This window comes from Chanodichthys erythropterus, chromosome 21 (genome assembly GCF_024489055.1).
Source record: "Chanodichthys erythropterus isolate Z2021 chromosome 21, ASM2448905v1, whole genome shotgun sequence".
NCBI lineage: Eukaryota > Metazoa > Chordata > Actinopteri > Cypriniformes > Xenocyprididae > Chanodichthys > Chanodichthys erythropterus.
The window spans coordinates 4,868,994-4,887,115 of NC_090241.1; the positions used below are offsets into that span (position 1 = coordinate 4,868,994).

The 18,122-nt window shown below is 37.1% G+C and overlaps 1 protein-coding gene across 2 annotated transcripts; it reads right to left on the reverse strand.

Annotated features, from left to right (window-relative positions):
* Positions 1-3,443: 3,443 nt before the first annotated feature.
* senp2 (SUMO specific peptidase 2) lies at positions 3,444-17,597 on the reverse strand. Of its 2 annotated transcripts, XM_067373901.1 has the most exons (17): positions 17,262-17,595; positions 16,839-16,894; positions 14,680-14,786; positions 14,489-14,567; positions 14,001-14,085; positions 12,398-12,557; positions 12,212-12,318; positions 12,045-12,133; positions 11,829-11,886; positions 11,655-11,733; positions 10,867-11,016; positions 9,988-10,119; positions 8,701-8,907; positions 8,405-8,484; positions 5,879-5,963; positions 5,140-5,235; positions 3,444-4,994 (listed from the first exon to the last, which is right to left on the reverse strand). In XM_067373901.1, exons 1-17 carry the CDS (start codon positions 17,423-17,425, stop codon positions 4,929-4,931), a joined length of 1,800 nt encoding a protein of 599 aa, XP_067230002.1. In that variant the 5' UTR covers positions 17,426-17,595; the 3' UTR covers positions 3,444-4,928. The 2 variants fall into 2 exon arrangements, with proteins under 2 accessions (XP_067230002.1, XP_067230003.1); XM_067373902.1 differs by lacking the exons at positions 3,444-4,994; positions 5,140-5,235; positions 5,879-5,963 and adding an exon at positions 5,999-7,533 and having other exon boundaries at positions 17,262-17,597.
* Between the last annotated feature and the right edge of the window lie 525 nt (positions 17,598-18,122).

Genomic DNA, 18,122 nt, shown 5'->3' on the forward strand with positions numbered 1-18,122 from the left:
GAAAGGGCTTGGAGGAACTCCCAGGGTGATTTTAATGCAGCCCTTGTGCAATATGACCACAAAATGTAAAACCATCATCTTTAATTTCGGCAAAAACACATTTTAAGAAAGCAAGAATGTTGTTTGCTCAGTGACATTGTAAACCAATGATTTCAACAAATTCTAAAGAGTTTGACTTCAATCTGATGATTTATTAGGTGATTAGTTTAATAGTTTATATTTTCCTTGTTTTGTCACAAATTCAGCAGTTTGCATGAGTATATTATTATACCCGTTGCATCTTAGTTGTTAAATAATAATTAGGTCACACTTTACATTACACTCTTAAAAATAAAGGTTCTTTATAGCCATCTTTGTTCCATATAGAACCTTTAACATCCATGGAACCTTTCCATTGCACAAAAGGTTCTTTATAATGGAAAGAAGTTCTTTAAGGGGAGTTTACACAACACCATTTGAAGCGAAAAATAGAAAACTTCTTTTTGCATTTTGGCCATTCATTTACATGACAATGGCATTTTGGGTGCCTGAAAACATTTCAAACTTTTGAACTGGGTTTCAAAGTGCAAGTTTTTGAAAACGGTACTGTTAGTGTCTCTGTGTAAACTACAAAAACGCAAAATCATGAAAACAGCAAAGCCTCATATCTCCCAATAATAAGACCATCTCTGGAAAATGTTGACGTCATGCACGCGTATTGCATGGTCAGTCTATCCGGTTGTTAAGTCTGACGTCACGCGGCAGCGCTTCCAGGTCCTAATGCTCTATCTCATAATAAAAAAATAAAATAAAAAAAAACGCTCTATCTCATACCACAAGAAAACAACAAATGGTGCTAATATACATACACGATGTGGTGTAATACTACAAAAAATATATAATTACAACCTTTATCTCCATATCAAAATTCCAGATGGCCAGACAATGATTCATCTTTTATAAATCATTAAAATATTAATATCTGTGACGCTGTGAGCACGGAGACTGTTGTGTAGACTGTAAGTATTTAAAATGTTTAACTTTTTTAAATGATTGACGGTTAATATGAATAAATAGCGCTCATAAACGGCCGTCCATGGCATTCTCAAGTGAAATGAGTCGAGGCTTGGACCCGGAAACGGCGTTCTTTACGTCACGACTTAACAAGCGGATAGTGGTGGAACTATGATGTCACTTTGTAGGCCAATTGGCAGTTAGCATCATCTGGTTCCCTTGACAACAAGTTTATAAGAGCACAATTATAAACATAACAAAGCTGTAAAAGCGGATCATGCTTACCTATTTGGCGTGATGACATTTTATATCGCCGACAGCCTCTGTAGTCCCATTTAGCCACTTGTTAGCAATCGCCTTTTTCAAGACACGTAACAGCTTAAAAAAAATCACGGGTAGGTTAGACGTATTTTATGTCGTAGAATAAAAAGTAAAAGTATATAGAGTTTGTGTTAACCATGGATCTTATTTCAGACATTTAACTAAAAACCAATTGATTTTGGGAGAATGGAACCAGAAGCGCTAAAATGCTAACTCGCTTGCGTCATAGTTTGTAGCCCCGCCCCTTTTCAGCACTGCGCTCTTTGTCTTTTGTCTTCCGGTTTGTATTTTCCATCTTACTTATTTATGAATGAACTGCTCGTTTTAAAATCTACTGACATTTGTTAAAACATCTGCTTTAAACATTACAATGCTTATGGTTATTTCATTAACTCTACAACAGGTAAATCCACTTCACCAGCTAATTATTCTTTGACAGCGATGCCATACAAATATACAGGGCTAAATTCAAAGACAAAATTCTAAAGATGGCTGTGCACACGTTGCTCTGCCACATAAGGTCTATAGAGGGTGGTCTTTCTTACAAAGTGACGTCGCCAACTACTGGCCTGGCATGCATAATACAATGTTTTTAGTCATCTTCATATATCCGTGTGAACAGAGATCGTTTTGAGACTGTTGCCACCTATTTGTAAAAAACGCTTCAATTTTTAGTACACCGTTGTCATGTAAACGTACCCTAAGATTATTAGAAAGTTCTTCACAATAAAAATAAAAAATGGTTCTTTTAAGAACTTTTAAAAGGTTCTTTGGGGAACCAAAAATGGTTCTTCTATGGCATCTCTGCAGAAACCTTTATTTATAAGAGTGTGTCTTTAACTACTGTATGTACTTACATAAAAAAAAAAAAAAAATTGTTAGGTACAATGTACTTTGTAATTGTAATGTAATTGTGTTCATGTTGTATTGCAAAACACTTTCGCTGCTGTTGAGGTGGGATACGGGTAAAGTTATGAACAGGCTGTGTACATAACTGCATTGTATCAAATGATTAATTTATATGTTAGTACATAGTAGTTACAGATACTTAATATAAAGTGGGACCAATAATTACTATCTATACTGAAACATTGTGAGTTTCCTAATGGGAAAACAGTAAAATACACATAACTCAGTATATTAATAATACAAACTGAAAAAGACTGATCTTAGACACAAAACTTGGTGCTAAATTATGTATTGCATTGTTTACAATTTGTCCATAATGTTCATTTATATCAGTTTTGAAATGGTTCTTACTGTACCAATCCAGATACAAGCGGGCAAGATAAGACATACAGTAGGGCAGATATTTGTTTCATCACGTGAAGACCTGCTGCTGTGTTTTCCGAACACACTGGGCTGTCTAAATAATTCAGGCTTATCAATAAATTAGCCTGTAGGTCATGTGATGGCAGAGCAGGAAGTGCATCACTGACAGTTGTCTCCTGTGAACAGTACACCATGGAACTGTTTCCAGATAGTGTGTGAAGTGAGGGCAAGGAGAGTGCAAGGTTACATTTGTGTGCTTATTTGACACCTGTTGGCCCTACTGATTAGAATAGTGTAATGGATGGAAAAATATAGGCCTACCTTAAACTTGTTGACTGTATAGCACAGAATGTCGAGAGCGCATATTAAAAGACTGCCTAATGTGCTGCCTGAAATATTTTCCATCTCTGTTCACAATGTTTACAATAAAAAATAGACTTTAAATGTTAAGTGAATATTACAATATTCAATAAATATAAATGAAAAGTTTGGTGTCTGTATGATTAACCGTTTTCTGTTCTCATACATTTTAAAATGTAATTTATTCCTGTGATGTCAAAGCTATTTTCAGCATCATTACTCCAGACTTCAGTGTCACATGATCCTTCAGAAATCATTCTAATATGCTGATTTGGCTCAAGAAATGTTTCTTATCAATGTTGAAAACAGTTGCTTAGTAATTTTGTGGAAACTGGATTATTTTCATTAAGTTCTAAAGAGCAGAATTGACTTGAAATATGAATCTTTTTGTGAAAATGTAAGTCAATTTAATGCATCCATGCAGAACAAACGTACTACATAATTTTAAGTTTCAATGACACTGCATTAACTCACTATATGTAACTAAACAAATTTATTTTGCTGCATATGGTGCTTTAATTACCAATTAACCAGATAAAACTATATGGAGACCTTCTGAAATGTTTCAGTTGAATCAACTTCTTGTGACAGGAATTTGACCTTAGTTGCTGTATTAGAGAGTGGGACTAAGACAGAAGACATGTTTCTTTTTTACATCTTTATTACTTACAAAAATAATGACCAACATTCTGCATTAATGACAAAAACGGTTCATTTGCAGTGGGCCTTTTCATTTTCTATATTAAAGCTCGCATCAGAACTCACCCTCTGCCAATCGAAACACTCTCCATTCTCACAAACAATTCCACTTCAGGATATGCACTCAAGCTCAACCTAAACCAGAAGAGCCACATACAAACAAATAAATATAGACCTTTTTCTTCTTTTTCACTTCAAGTCGGAATTAAAGCACTTTTTGATCCTTTATTACTGGATGAGAGAGGAATATTGCAGAAATGAACCACTGAAATGTCCGTTTGGCACAACTTCACTGCTCCACATTTCCAGTTCAATAAGAATGTCTAATACAGCCATTGGGATTATGAATATAGCAATTAGAATCAGAAAAATGAGACCAATGCATTCCCCTTCCCATCATCCAGCTCTGGTTTTTACTTGTGTTAAGCTCTGTTGCATTCTTACACACAAAAAACTATGTCAGGTGTGAGGCCATAACACTCAACATTTCTATCTTACGGCTTTTAAATATGAGATGCACTCGGATCAAGGCACTTGGAGGCCAGGACTGTGTAAAGACACAAAAGAAACAAAACCAATCCACTTAATACTGTTGCTTTCAGTGCAAGTACCATCATCATCATGCACATTAAAACTTGCTAGTAAGATGCTCTGAGACTAATGGGTACGATTGTTGGTTTTAAAACACACAAGTCTTGACATACTAAGCTGATATAACTGCATCTCAGTCAAACAAAATAAATATATTTACTATTCCTTATTAATCCAAATATAATGTAAAAAGAGATATGTTTATGCTAAAACATCCCCACGCTAAGAAACTCTGACAGCTTACTGAAAAAAAGGTCCATTTTGTTTTACCCCCCCATTGTAACTAAACATGGGAACATCAACAGCTACTTCTGTGAGTTGGGAAGTGCTCACAGTATAACCTGTAGGGGGCGATAAGACTACATTCTTGGAATGAGAACAATTCCGGCCTCTCAACAACTGCTAATGAGGCTTCCACCTGCACAAATCTATTCACACCCCAGTCCAGTGTTCTGCTCCTTGAACCACATTTGCGTTTTTAGTGTTTGGATTAATACAGCAGGGGTTGGTTATTTGTGCAAACAAACCCAGTCGGGAACCAGTAATCCACTGTCTGTTAATAGAATTGGGTGGAATTTTGCAACAGGCCAATATAAAGTCAAAAGTCTCTTAAAAAGAGCAGGAGGGACAGATGTATGGTGGTCCTGTGCTTTGGTCAATCTGATTCAGTCAGTACGACATTCCCAACACTCCTACTGCAGCAGCTTTTGGTTGAGGATCTCCCAGATCATAACTTTCCTGAAATATGGCATATGATTCTAGAGAGAGAATAAATAGTAAATCAAAATTCTGCAAATAATTCATATTATATATATATATATATATATATATATATATATATATATATATATATATATATATATATATATATATATAAAGTGTGTGGGTGTAAATAAGCAGTACCTGTCTGAATGTGAGATTTCGTCCTCTGGAGATATAATCAGCATATTTGCATACGAACACACCACAATCACTACCATTCTTCTGCTGCGGGATCTCCTACAAACAATAATTAAAACTGAGCTTAAAGTGCAAGTTTTATTCCTACCTCAGAATGAAACTCTTCTACAGCTGTCAAATTAAACTTTGGAACTTTGATTTTGCGTTCAAATGCGACCTATATTCAGTGTTTTGCACACATCTAGAACCAAAAGCAGACTCTATACATTTTATCTGCTTACAATATAAATCAGTGCCGTTTCATTTATATTTTGCGCCCTCTTGTGGACTGATGAGACAACGTTGGCTAAGAAGTATGGTGATTACTGAAGTCTTATTAAATTCATTTAGAATTTTGATAATATTTAAGTGAACACTTTAAATCAAGTTTCTCAGCCTGTTTGACAGTCTTAGGGTGTGTTCACACTTGTAGTTTGGTTCTCTGGATTCTTTTGGACCGGACCAAAAAAAAAAAAAAAAAAAAAAAAAACAACAGTTTGTTTGGAAACAGACCGAGACCCACCTTTTCAGGGGTCCCAGTCCACTTGTTTGGTGCGACCAGGTTTCAAACGGCAGCTTATTCTAATAAGCCGCACTAACAGCAATTGCACCAATCAAACCAAGCTTGCCAAGTGCAAACACACCCTTACACTCTTCTTATAGGATTTTTATGAACAACTTGTGTAAATATATAACTGCTTACAGAAGGACGTAAACTGCTCAAGGTCCACTTTGACATGTCCAAATCTTTTCCCTTCTTCACCTTGAACTCCTCTTTCAGATAAAGCCTAGTAGACAGATGCAGTCATTAGGTTAATACAAACGAGTAGTCACCTGTGGAAAACAAACTTAAAGGGATAGTTCACCCAAAAATGAAAATTTGATGTTTATCTGCTTACCCCCAGGGCATCCAAGATGTAACCGCTGCCGTCTGTCAGTCAAATAATAGCAGTGATTGGGAACTTGAACAATAAGAGTCGAAAAAACTTCCATAGACAAATCCAAATTAAACCCTGCGGCTCGTGACGGCACATTGATGTCCTAAGTAGGGCTGGGTACCGAACTCGATACTTTTTAGGTACCGATCGAACTGCCTCGATACTATCGAGTATCGAAAAGTGTCTTGTCATTCGGTACCAAATTTCGGTACCTCAGAATGGAGCCGAGTAACTTAGAGGGGCGGAGAAATGCTTTCGCTGTCTCGTTGAGGAGCAAGTAACGTTGCGCTACATTATTATTTATATCTAAATATATAAAACTATACGCGCGAGAGAGACCCTATGTGCGAGAGGGCGAGTGAATCAACGGTTTCGTTTTCAGTTTATCTCCGAATGGACGGGTGAGAAACGGCTGGTTATGTGAGCAGCCGGTTCACTACAGATACTGCTAACAGAAAACAAAAGTGTCGCACTGCCTGCAGAAACAGCGGAAGTCGCTGGTGTGGAAGTATGTTGGATTTCCAGTGAGTTATGTTGACAACGTTCGTGTCATCGACAAAAAAAACAACAGTTTGCAAGCTATGCTTATGTGCGTGTACCATACGAGTTTGCCGTCTTGTAAACGTGCACGCGGCAGATGATGTCAAACACAAAGCTCACCTCATTCATGTGCAGCAATGGATAACACGAGGCTTTTATTTATTTTTATTTGTTTGTTTATATGAAAATGTTGTACACTTCCCCATGTTAACAAACTTTCAAGACTATCAAGTTTATAAATGACCAACTTATGAAAACAAATTTATAGCTGTCTTTGTAAAGAAATTCTCACTATGCAGCTTTGAGCCGCTGCTGTGACACTGTACAAACGCTTCCATTGTGAATACTCGCGCGTCTCTGCTGCTGCAGTGACGGTGTAGTTACGCTCATGCGCTGCGCACGCGACGCTCACGCGACGCTCACGCTTGCAGTGTGAAACAGGCGTTAGGAGTATTCATAGCCGCAGACTTGCAACCTTATTCGGTGGTGGAAAACTCCAATCCCAAGTAGAGCGCATCTCACAGCTACGGTGATTATATTGCATAAAAGTCTAGTCTGAAAAATGGCATAGCAACCTGTGCTTTAAAAAAAATAAATGTAAAAATCGAGAATCGAATCGAATCGAACCGTGACCTTAGAATCGAAAATGTAATCGAATCGAGGATATGGAGAATCGTGACACCCCTACTTGTTAATAATAATTAATTTTTTGAAGAAGAACAATTGCTGAGTGATTTAAAAAGAGCCTCACATACTGAATTTTTGCATTGAAAACTAAACTTTATTAAAACTATTTGCACTGATTTTTTGTGTTGGGTAAATTTAGTTAATTTGTGCTTTTTTTATTCCCCGCAGTGGCTCAGGAGATGAGTCTTTGAGTCTGAAAAAAAGTCAACAAAATTAAAATATAAAACCAAATATTTTTTTTTGAGGTCATGTAATCTTGTTTAAACAGATTTTATAAAATTGGTATCGAAAAAGGTATCGTTTAGGTATCGGTATCGAAGTCAAGGTATCGGTATCGTCTCGGTATCGAAAATTTTTGAACGATACCCAGCCCTAGTCCTAAGACACGAAACGATCGGTTTGTGCGAGAAACCGAACAGTATTTATATCATTTTTTACCTCTAATACACCACTATGTCCAACTCCGTTCAACTTCCGGCTAGTGAGGTCTGATCGCGCTCTGACAACGGAAGTGATGTCTCGTGCTCATTGAAGTATATGGCCAGAGACATCACTTCCGTCTTCAGAACGCGTTTTTTGACCTCACTAACAGGAAGCTGAACGAAGTTGGACATAGTGGTGTATTAGAGGTAAAAATTATATAAATAAATGTTCGGTTTCTCGCACAAACCGATTGTTTCGTGTCTTAGGACATTAATGTGTCGTCACGAGCCGCAGGGTTTAATTTTGATTTGTCTAAGCAAGTTTTATTTACTGTTATAGTTAAAGTTCCCATCTACTGCTATTATTTGACTGACAGACAGCAGCGGTTGCAGTTAAAAAATCATAATTTGCGTTCGACTGAAGAAAAAAAAGTCACCTACATCTTGGATGCACTGGGGGTAAGCAGATAAACATCAAATTTTCATTTTTGGGTGAACTATCCCTTTAAACAGATACATTTATCAGCGCAAACAGCACAATTACACAAAACTTCTAATTTTAGCTGCAAACTGCTTGTCTTAAAATATAAATGCAGTGGGATATCATTATTAAGTATGTTGCTCCACAACATTATCACTTACAGAATCATGTTGCAGATGTCGTCATGCCGTTGACCCATGGAGTCGTACGATAGTACAGACTTTGATTTGAAGTCAACAACCTACCGAGGAAAAAGGAGGAAACTTTACACAAAGTCATCACACGGACACAAATTAAATAAAAGCTAATAAAATATTCAAATCAATCCTGTAACACTATTCATCAAGCACCAAACAATGAAAGCTTGTGTCATTTTTATTGTGCCACAACAGACTGCTACTGTTAATATAAGGGTTTCTGATGTTTGAATCCATAACACTTATAGTTAATTACTCACAGCAAGGGACCAGTGAACACCCAGGTGAAGGGGGACCAGAATGATGTCATACAGGAAGAGGTCTACAGCCTTAGTCCAGCGCCGTACTGAAGCATGTCCACCACCATGCAACTTGGGAAAGAGGAAGGTACTGAAAGAATAGACCCTTCTGCCTCCTACTTCCTGCTCACTACGGGACATCACGAGATTCATGTAGAAGTTGATCACCTGAGAGCGACAGGGTTACATGTTCAATCAAAGGTAGTGTTTCTTAAGAACTTTCAGATTATGTGTATCAATTAAACAAAATGGTCAAGTCTGACCTCTCTAAGATTATGACAGACAAAAATTATGAAAATTATTTTCATGTTACAGCCAATAACCGATAAATGACTGAATAAATTCGATACTATTTTGCCTAAAAGAAGAAGAAAAAAAACCCCCACTAAAAATACTATTAAATGCTACAAATACATTTAAATGCACAGTATGCAGCAGAGCGGAAGCAGCGCGTGAGCGTGAACTGCAGCTGCAGAGACGCGCGAGTGTTCACACTGGAAGCGTTTGTACAGCATCACAGCAGCGGCTTGAAGCTGCATATAAAGTGAGCATTTCTTTACAAAGACGGCTATAAATTTGTTTTTATAATTGGTCATAGTTAAACTTGATAGTCTTCAAAGTTTACAAGACTGCAAACTCGGCGAAAAAGGCAGCAAACTCGGGTTTGATTTGGGTATGCAAGAGCCTATATTGCAGTCTATGTAATAACTAAAATGTATATCTCATAATTTCTGGCTAGTTTAGTTTGTTTTTTTTCTATAATAGGCCTATACCATACTTTAGCCCAAACTGAATAATTAAAAACAAGTATAAATGAGTAAATCTTCTATAAATATTTTTTAATATTGATTTTCTTTCATGACATGCTTCAATTCTTGTTAAAACACACTAGATATGCTAATTCTGTGCATTTTGAGCACTTTTGGTGTGAAATCATATTTATTTTGTCCATCAAAGGTGTACTTTCACTTTAATTGAGCGTTAGCAGCGCAGCAAAAATAGACCCAGCGCCGAAACGATCGCGGCACTGCTGCTTCTGCTCTGCTCCGCTCTGCGCTGCCGCGCAGCCTCTGCGTGCGGTGTGAACCCGGCCTAACATTTTTAAAGTTTAACTTTTGGCGAACATTAGATGGTGAAAGTATTGTAAAAAGGGGGGGAGGTGGAATGCAGAACTAAATATACATTATCAGCCGAGTACCAATATGGGCACTGTGCATTCCTAATTAAAGTCTTTTGAAATGACGCTACCTCATCATTGAGCCAACTTCCTTCTTGTAGGGTTGCCAGGTCCCTCTGTGTGATACGCAGTTTGAAAGCACTGCACAGAACCAGGTTTGGATCACTTTGAGCAAGAGCAGCACTCACTTCCTGCTGCATCTCCTGTTATATAGACAACAATGACATTTAAACAAGAAGCAAATGAACAAATGTGACGATGAAACATAACTGGAAACAACCGAGACCATTACATGCACATCATTGTTCAGTAAAAGGTCTTTATTCTGAAAAAGGTTTACTCTTCACAGATATTGGAACATCCCTGTTTACATGGTGGGTGCACACTGTGCGATATATAATACTCCTTTACAATTGTTGCTTGTCAGACTGTATGAACATGATCGTCATGTCACACTGTGAGATCTCAGCTGTCCTATATGTCAGAGTGTAGGACAGTCAAGACATGTTAAAAACGGACACGCGCATGAAAACTTGTCCAGAGTTTTACATCATCAACCCACACACATTCGGTGACAGTGAGCTGCATTACACATGGGACTGAAATGGTGGCTAACAAAGAAATCTCTACCATTAATTCTGATAATGGCTTGTCTTGAAAAACAATTTGACATTCGTCGTAGGAGAGGTTACACTGCAGGACTGTGCGCTAAATCATCTGACACTGCCAGAATTTCATTGGAGGTAAAATTTGATCGCAACGGTCATTAATCGGCTGTCGGTGAACATGTCAAACTAGCGATCAAAGACTACATATTTTTGCCTAGGATTATAGGAATCTTTTAGGATTCTCAAAATTTGTCTCAGATGACCAAATCATGGCCAAAATCGCACAGTGTGCACCAGCCTTAATTGAACTTGTAAAGGGTGGGATTTTTATAAGACACTAACCTTGGTCAGTCTGGGAAACTCCTCCTCACTGCGCCTTACTGTATCTGTAATCAGTTCAGATCTGGATGGTAGCAAGGGTCCTGCAGCTGTGTCTTTCTCCTTGAGATTCAACCTGGCTTCAACCTCAGCTGACAGATCCACATCTACAGGCTAGAGAGAGGGTGAGGAAAACAGAACTACACTTGTAAATCAGACTATAAGAAGCCATTAAATACCATATAGCTTTGAAGTGTGGTCAAATTACAGCTTCATAACACTATTTTCAAAAAACATTTTAATCTTACATTTTAAAAAATTACTTATGACAGCAACACTTGCATGACATGAACTAAAATCATTTATCTTCCAATCATTAGTTTTTGATTTAATATTGAAAGCAAAAAAAAAAAAAAATTAGAAAACAGTGCCAAGAATGTGGTTTTATTTTATTTTATTTTACATTCAGGGGTAGTAAACAGCTTGAATATTCAATCTCTACATGTGAGCGGGAATGAAACCGATTGGTCAGCCAGACAATTAAACCGTGTCGACATCAGTTGTTCCTCAATTCTGCTCAACAGAATAATAGTCATTTGCTGCTTTAAGAATTCGTACGACTGCAGCAGCGGATGACTTATTCTGCTGAGCAGAATTGAGGAACAACTGATTATTCACTTTCTACTTTTGTATATAAAAACGAAAAAAAAAAAAAGGCTTTCAATAGTAATAGAAGCTTTCGGCTCCTGCTTTCAATATTAAATTAAAAAAAACTAATGATCGGAATATACACAGATTCACTGAGCACTTACGATTATTCTTGCAGTTTGATTATCCAAGGCTCCTTGCTTGACATCATTTCCTGGTGTGCTGTGATTAACATCTATTTTTCTATAGCAGATTTAAAAATAAAAGAAATTTGAATCAATAAATGTAGATGTGCATTTATCTACCAATAATGTTTATGCATCATGTTTAAGTGTTACCTGTCTTTAGTCTGCATCAGTGACACTGGATCCCGCCACACAGACATGTTAGGGGTGGCTGAAGGCAAACAGAAAATTTGATTTGAATGTAAAAAGAATCATGGAAGGTCTTCATCAAAAGGTTAAAACTGTTTCAGAGAGTTACAGGATAACAGCACAGAAGAAAAGTAAACACTCATTTGGGATGGGGCTAATTGAGATCTTAATTAATCTCACCTCTTATTGGAGCAGGTCTGCTCATGTCAGTAGTGCGATTGAGGGAGGCATGTCCATTGGCCTTATGCCCATCAAGGGAGAAATTTGTGCTAAAAGATTTTAATAAACATAGCATTAACTTCCTCCAGCAAAGCTACAATGATTTCAAAAGTGTTCTAAGGACTTACATTGGAGGCTTCATCCGTCCAAACGGCAATGGTTTGCTTTTTGAGTATTTCTCAGACGCCATCTCTACTAGCTTCCTGTAATGCTCCCGATCGCTCTCTCTCAATGCCTACTCAAAACAGAGATGCTCAAATCAAAGACATCGACTCACCAAGCTTCACAGTACATTAAAAATGGAGTTTTCCTACCTCCTCCACAGTCAGGCAAGGTTTGTGTGTGCGGCTCGGGAGCTCCATCTCAGCCGGTCTTGTGCTCAGACCGTGGGTGGTGCAAGACGGCACTAGCTTCAGGGATCGGCGCATCTCCCTGCCTCTGTCCTGGCTTGCCTTGAACAGCATTGCTCCACTGCTAAACAAGATAAATGCAGAGACTGTTACAGAACAAATCATTTTAGTAACATCAACAATCCAGAATTTTTCAGTTACGAAGCAGAAGTATGTATCTCAAGCCTTATTTTGATACTTTTGTTAGCATATGACAAGCAAGGTTCATCTGCTTATTAATGTCTGAAATGAAGGCTTCTTGATTAATTTGTAAAAATTACTTTTTAGAAGTAATTTCTGCTATCATTCACACACACGCACTTTGCAGGCAATTCACACACTGTTTAATGGCAGCAATGTACACAGTACACTAGTAAATAAGTAAACAAGTCATGGCGGAGGAAAAAAAACAAACCTCCACCTCATTTTACACTAAATTGTGTGCATACCCAATTTTCATGAATGCTTCTTATCGTTTCCATAATGCATGATTATTCATAATTACTGAGTGTTTATTGTTTGGCTGAATAAACAGCCAAACAACTGTCAGTCGACGAGACAAGGCTTAGTCGATATAAAAAAAATAAATAAAAAAAAAGGTATTAGTAAGCTGCAGTCTGTGACGGACAGATCTTTAAGGGCAGGATATCCAAACATTCGCCTATCATTCAACAACTTATGAGTTGAAACATCTAAGTAGTAGCAACTTTACAAGTATGCTCACTCTAACGTTAACCTAGATAAATGTGCGCTATTAACTGGCACATATCCAAGCGCTCTTACTGCATCGGTGCGATCAATTGCATTTAACTCAAAATACTCCATTTTTGTTCATTCAGATAAGAATATGTAATCCAACATACGATACTATAAATGGTTTGCTTTTATTTCTGTAAACTCACAATCACAACAAAATTTGTGCTTTTGTAAAATAACGAAAACAAACAGAATGCGCTTTCTGCCGTCTCGGTCTCAAGTGAAATTGAGCGTGTCACAAAAATGAACCGAAACTTAGCGTATACTTGCGTCACAGACATGAGAATATATCTATGGAAAGCTTGAAATGTCTACTTTTAAAATAACCAATTCAATCTAAAACAAATATTCTCCAGTTATGTAATCCATATGAAACTTGCATATAGTCAGCATTGTCGACTTCATCTCTGCAGCCAAAAACACACAAAAACATTAGATTATCAATAAATCATTAAAATGTTCAGACAGTTTCCTTCTGTTTTTTTTTCACACAACATTCATAATAGTTACGTTAACTGCAAGCTTTACGCCTGTGTTTGAGCGCCTATTCAAGGCTCATTAGTATGATTTATATGGTTTATTAAATATAAATATGCGATTAGTCGTCAAATCGCTTAAATGAACGACTGCTTGATGATTAGAAAGATCTCTAGTCGAGGGCAGCCCTAATTACAACTTGATATTCATTACATCAAGAAAGAAAAACACAATTTGAGAAGACCAAGAAACAGCTTAAAATTCACTTCAAAATTTTTGACTAAATGATACTTACTCAGGTTTACGTAAAGCCTGGGCATTGTGGTGGACATTGGCTGCTGTTTTTTCTTTATTTTTAAGTCCCATTTCAATCTGTTTATCTAAATAGAGATAGGCTACATTGAAATCATTACAAAACTGACAAGTATGAAATACGCTTTATGTGCACTACCATTTAAATGTTTGGGGTCAGTATGATTTTATTAATGTTTATGAAAAAAAGCATCTTACGCTCACCATTTGTTTTACAATTTAAACTGTTTCTATTTTAATATATCTTAAAATGCCAAAGCTACATTTTCAGCATCATTACTCCATTCTTCAGTGTCACATGATCCTTCAGATATCATTCTAATATGCACATTTCTATTATGAATGTTGCTTAATGGGTTCAAAAGAACAGGAAAAAACAAAAATACTACTGATCCCAAACACGTGAACTGTAGTGCATGCCTGTCAAATTTTCCACCAGATCACAGAGACATGCTGATAGGTCACACTCACCCATTCCGTCACTCTCAGTCCATGAACTCAGGCTGTTGCTGTATATGTCATCAATACCCATAAAGGCAACACTGCCAACCTGAGCCACCAGCAAGCACAAGAAACAGACAATGTGCAGAATTCATGAAACCAAGGCTGTACAACAAACAACGCATGTGTTTGCATATGCTTAGTAGTGATTATGAACATACCTGCGTAAAGGCTTTCTGCTTTTCATGTTCTACCTTTCTGCGGTGTCTCGACCGGAACAGCCCAGCAATTCCTGCAAAAGTCTTCTTGACAACCCTGATGATCACATCTGTTGACGGAAACAATGATATATTTTCTTTTTTTTTCTTTATTTAACCAGATAAAACTTTCTGAGATTAAAAATCTCTTTTACAGAAGTGACCTGGCCAAGATGAGCAGCACAGCATTCTTTATAAAAATAAATAAATAAATTAAAAAAAACCACAATAAAGACACATCATCAGTACAAATCAAAAACATTTACAAATCATTTCTTCCTTTAACAGCTCGCTAATAAAAGATTTAAAAGTGTTCATCGACACCGGGGTCTGTAATTTCAAGTCATTTTGTAAGAAGTTCCAATCATTGGGTGCCGCGTGCCGCGACAATACTTGTCAGTTTTGTAATGATTTCAATGTAGCCTATCTCTATTTAGATAAACAGATTGAAATGGGACTTAAAAATAAAGGCTTGTTTTCCAAATTCAGTTCATATAGATGGAACTGAAAGGATGTACAAATCTTGTGAACGCAAAGAATAAGCTCCAAAAGATTTATGTTGGGTAATGGAGCAAAGATATGGAGGCAACTGGCCCAAGATAGATTTATAAATAAAAAGGTACCAGTGCTTACGTCTGCGTGTTGATAATGACAACCAACCAACTCTATTATACAGCTCACAATGGTGAGTGCTATAGTCACAATTTAATATAAACCTAAGAGCACCATGATATAAAATATCCAAAGATTTTAAAAGTTTTGAAGTTGCTGATTTATACAAAATATCATCGTAATCAAGGACAGGCATAAAAGTGGCGGAAACTAATCATCTTTTTGCTTCAAAAGAGAAGTAGGATTTATTTCTAAAATAGAATCCCAGTTTTAGTTTTAATTTAGTCATTTTAAAATATTAAAAAGATTTAAAATATAAGGAGTCATCCAGCATAAAACCGACACTTATATTCTGTCACTACCTCTATTATAGTGCCTTGTTTTTTTAAGGTTTTTTAAGGGTTTTAAGAGATGGTTGATTTGCCACTTGCTTCTTTGATCTTGAGAAGAACATTGCTTTAGTTTTAGTCTCATTCTAAGTCAGGCTTAAATCACCAAGGCTTTGCTGCACATCATCCAAAGCACATTGTAGCAAGGACACAGCGTGCACTACAGTAGATCAGTGTCGTCGGCATAAAAATGAAAGTTAACATTACTAATATCAAATGGTTAGTTCACCCAAAAATGAAAATTCTGTCATTTATTACTCAGCCTCATGTCGTTCCACACCCGTAAGACCTTCGTTAATCTTTGGAACACAAATTAAGATATTTTAGTTGAAATTCGATGGCTCCATGAGGCCTGCATAAGAGCAATGACATTTCCTCTCTCAAGATCTATTAATGTACTAAAAACAAATCAGTTCATGCGAGTACAGTGGCTCAATATTATTATTATAAAGCGACAAGAATATTTTTGGAGCGCCAAAAAAACAAAATAACGACTTATTTAGTGATGGCCGATTTCAAAACACTGCTTCATGAAGCATCGGAGTATAAATGAATCAGTGTATCTAATCACGATTCAGATCGCGTGTCAAACTGCCAACGGCTGAAATCACACGACTTTGGCGCTCCGAACAGCAGATTCGACACGCTGATTCATTTGTGCTCCGAAGCTTCCTGAGGCAGTGTTTAGAAATCGGCCATCACTAAATAAGTCGTTAATTTGGTCTTTTTTTGGTGCACCAAAAATATTCTCTTCGCTTTATAATATTAATATTGAACCACTGTACTCACATAAACATTTAAATATGTTTTTAGTACCTTTAAGGATCTTGAGAGGAAGTGTCATTGCTCCCTATGCAGGCCTCACAGAGCCATCGGATTTCATCAAAAATATCTTAATTTGTGTTCCGAAGATTAACGAAGGTCTTATGGGTGTGGAACGCATTGAGGGTAAATAATTAATGACAGAATTTTCATTTTTGGGTGAACTAACCCTTAAATGTCAAGATTATTGATATAAAGAATAAAAAGTAAAGACCCCATTTTAGAAGGTAAATGAGAAATGTTCAGTTGAGTTGCATCAGGCACTGTTGTTTACATGGAAGATCTCATCTAAATGTTTACCATGTCTTGCTCTTTTGACCTCTGGATATTCTGTCACACCATCAGTAGAGTACACACTGAAACCCAGGAGAACACAAAACACTTCAGGATTAAGAAGAAAATCCACTTGGCCTTAGTCAAGAACATGCATATTTATTCATATACATATAACACTCCACATCATATAGTGCAGTTACCAAAATGACAACCAAAACTGTAATAAGACCAATTACAACAAACAGTCCATTAATTAAGTTGTAAATAGATTGTTTACATTGGACTGATTCCTGTCCTTAAAGACAAATGCTAATACTACACTGCCTATTGTTCATGTACACAAAGACACAAAATGACAAAAACAAAGCACTGTGTGTTCACAAAAACAGAAAACAAAACAAATTCAGTTCATTCAGAAATGAGGAATACAAATGACTAATACTTCACCTTTGATAGTTTCGTTTGGCGGGCCTGCTGTTCTCCTGCCGCTGCGCGTCTCCTGCCGCTGCGCGTGCTACACCGTTACCGCGCTCACTAGGCCAGGCTGCGGATTTCTCACCAGAAAAGGGCACGAACAGCGATGCTAATCCGTCAACTATCCATTCATACATCACAAACCACCACGATGAATAAGACTCTGTTTGGTTTATTAGTGCCAGGTCTCTATACTGAAGACTATGTAACCGAGAAATTGACCCACTCGCGTTTCAATAGCCTTCCGTAGCAGTTACGCTTACTGCGTCACTGATTTGTCAACTGCGACACCCCCACACCACTAACGGCTCTGAGCCCTCCCACTCTCCACCGAGAATGGCGTTCCATCACACCGCCAGTTACGGCGCTGCAGAGCCTGCTTCTTCTTCTTCTTCTTCTTCGTTAGTTTTTTGGCGCGTTGCATCCTGTGTGCATATCGCCATCTACTTTTGCTGTTATGCAGTCATGATTTTATTTTTATTAAATTTCTTCCTTGTTTTTGCTCTTATCTAATTTTTCACATATACTTATATATCTAATTAAATATTTATTGATGCTCTATACTATTCCTTTTTCCCAGGAGGACCCACCTGGCTGGCGCTGCGTGTTCAGCTCCTCCAGACTAAATCCGTGGTCTCCTAAGATCCAGTACGTAGACTAGAGCATCCGCGTTCTATATGTAAATCCATTAACTTAGCCCAGTAGTGTATGTATATTTTATTAATATCCTGTGTCCAACTCATCATAGCCTAACAAATATTCTAAATTCTTATTTACTTTTCCTTTTTTGTTTAAAAATGATATTAATTCCTTCCTTTCTTCATCATACCTTTT

Excerpts from the sequence above, each read along its gene's own strand:
- senp2 (XM_067373901.1), bottom strand. The coding sequence starts at position 17,425 with ATGTATGAATGGATAGTTGACGGATTAGCATCGCTGTTCGTGCCCTTT. Across the intron at positions 8,908-9,987 it reads GAAGTTGGCTCAATGATGAG|GTGATCAACTTCTACATGAA; the intron begins GTAGCGTCATTT and ends TGTCGCTCTCAG. Across the intron at positions 4,995-5,139 it reads GAAATCTCACATTCAGACAG|AATCATATGCCATATTTCAG; the intron begins GTACTGCTTATT and ends TTCTCTCTCTAG.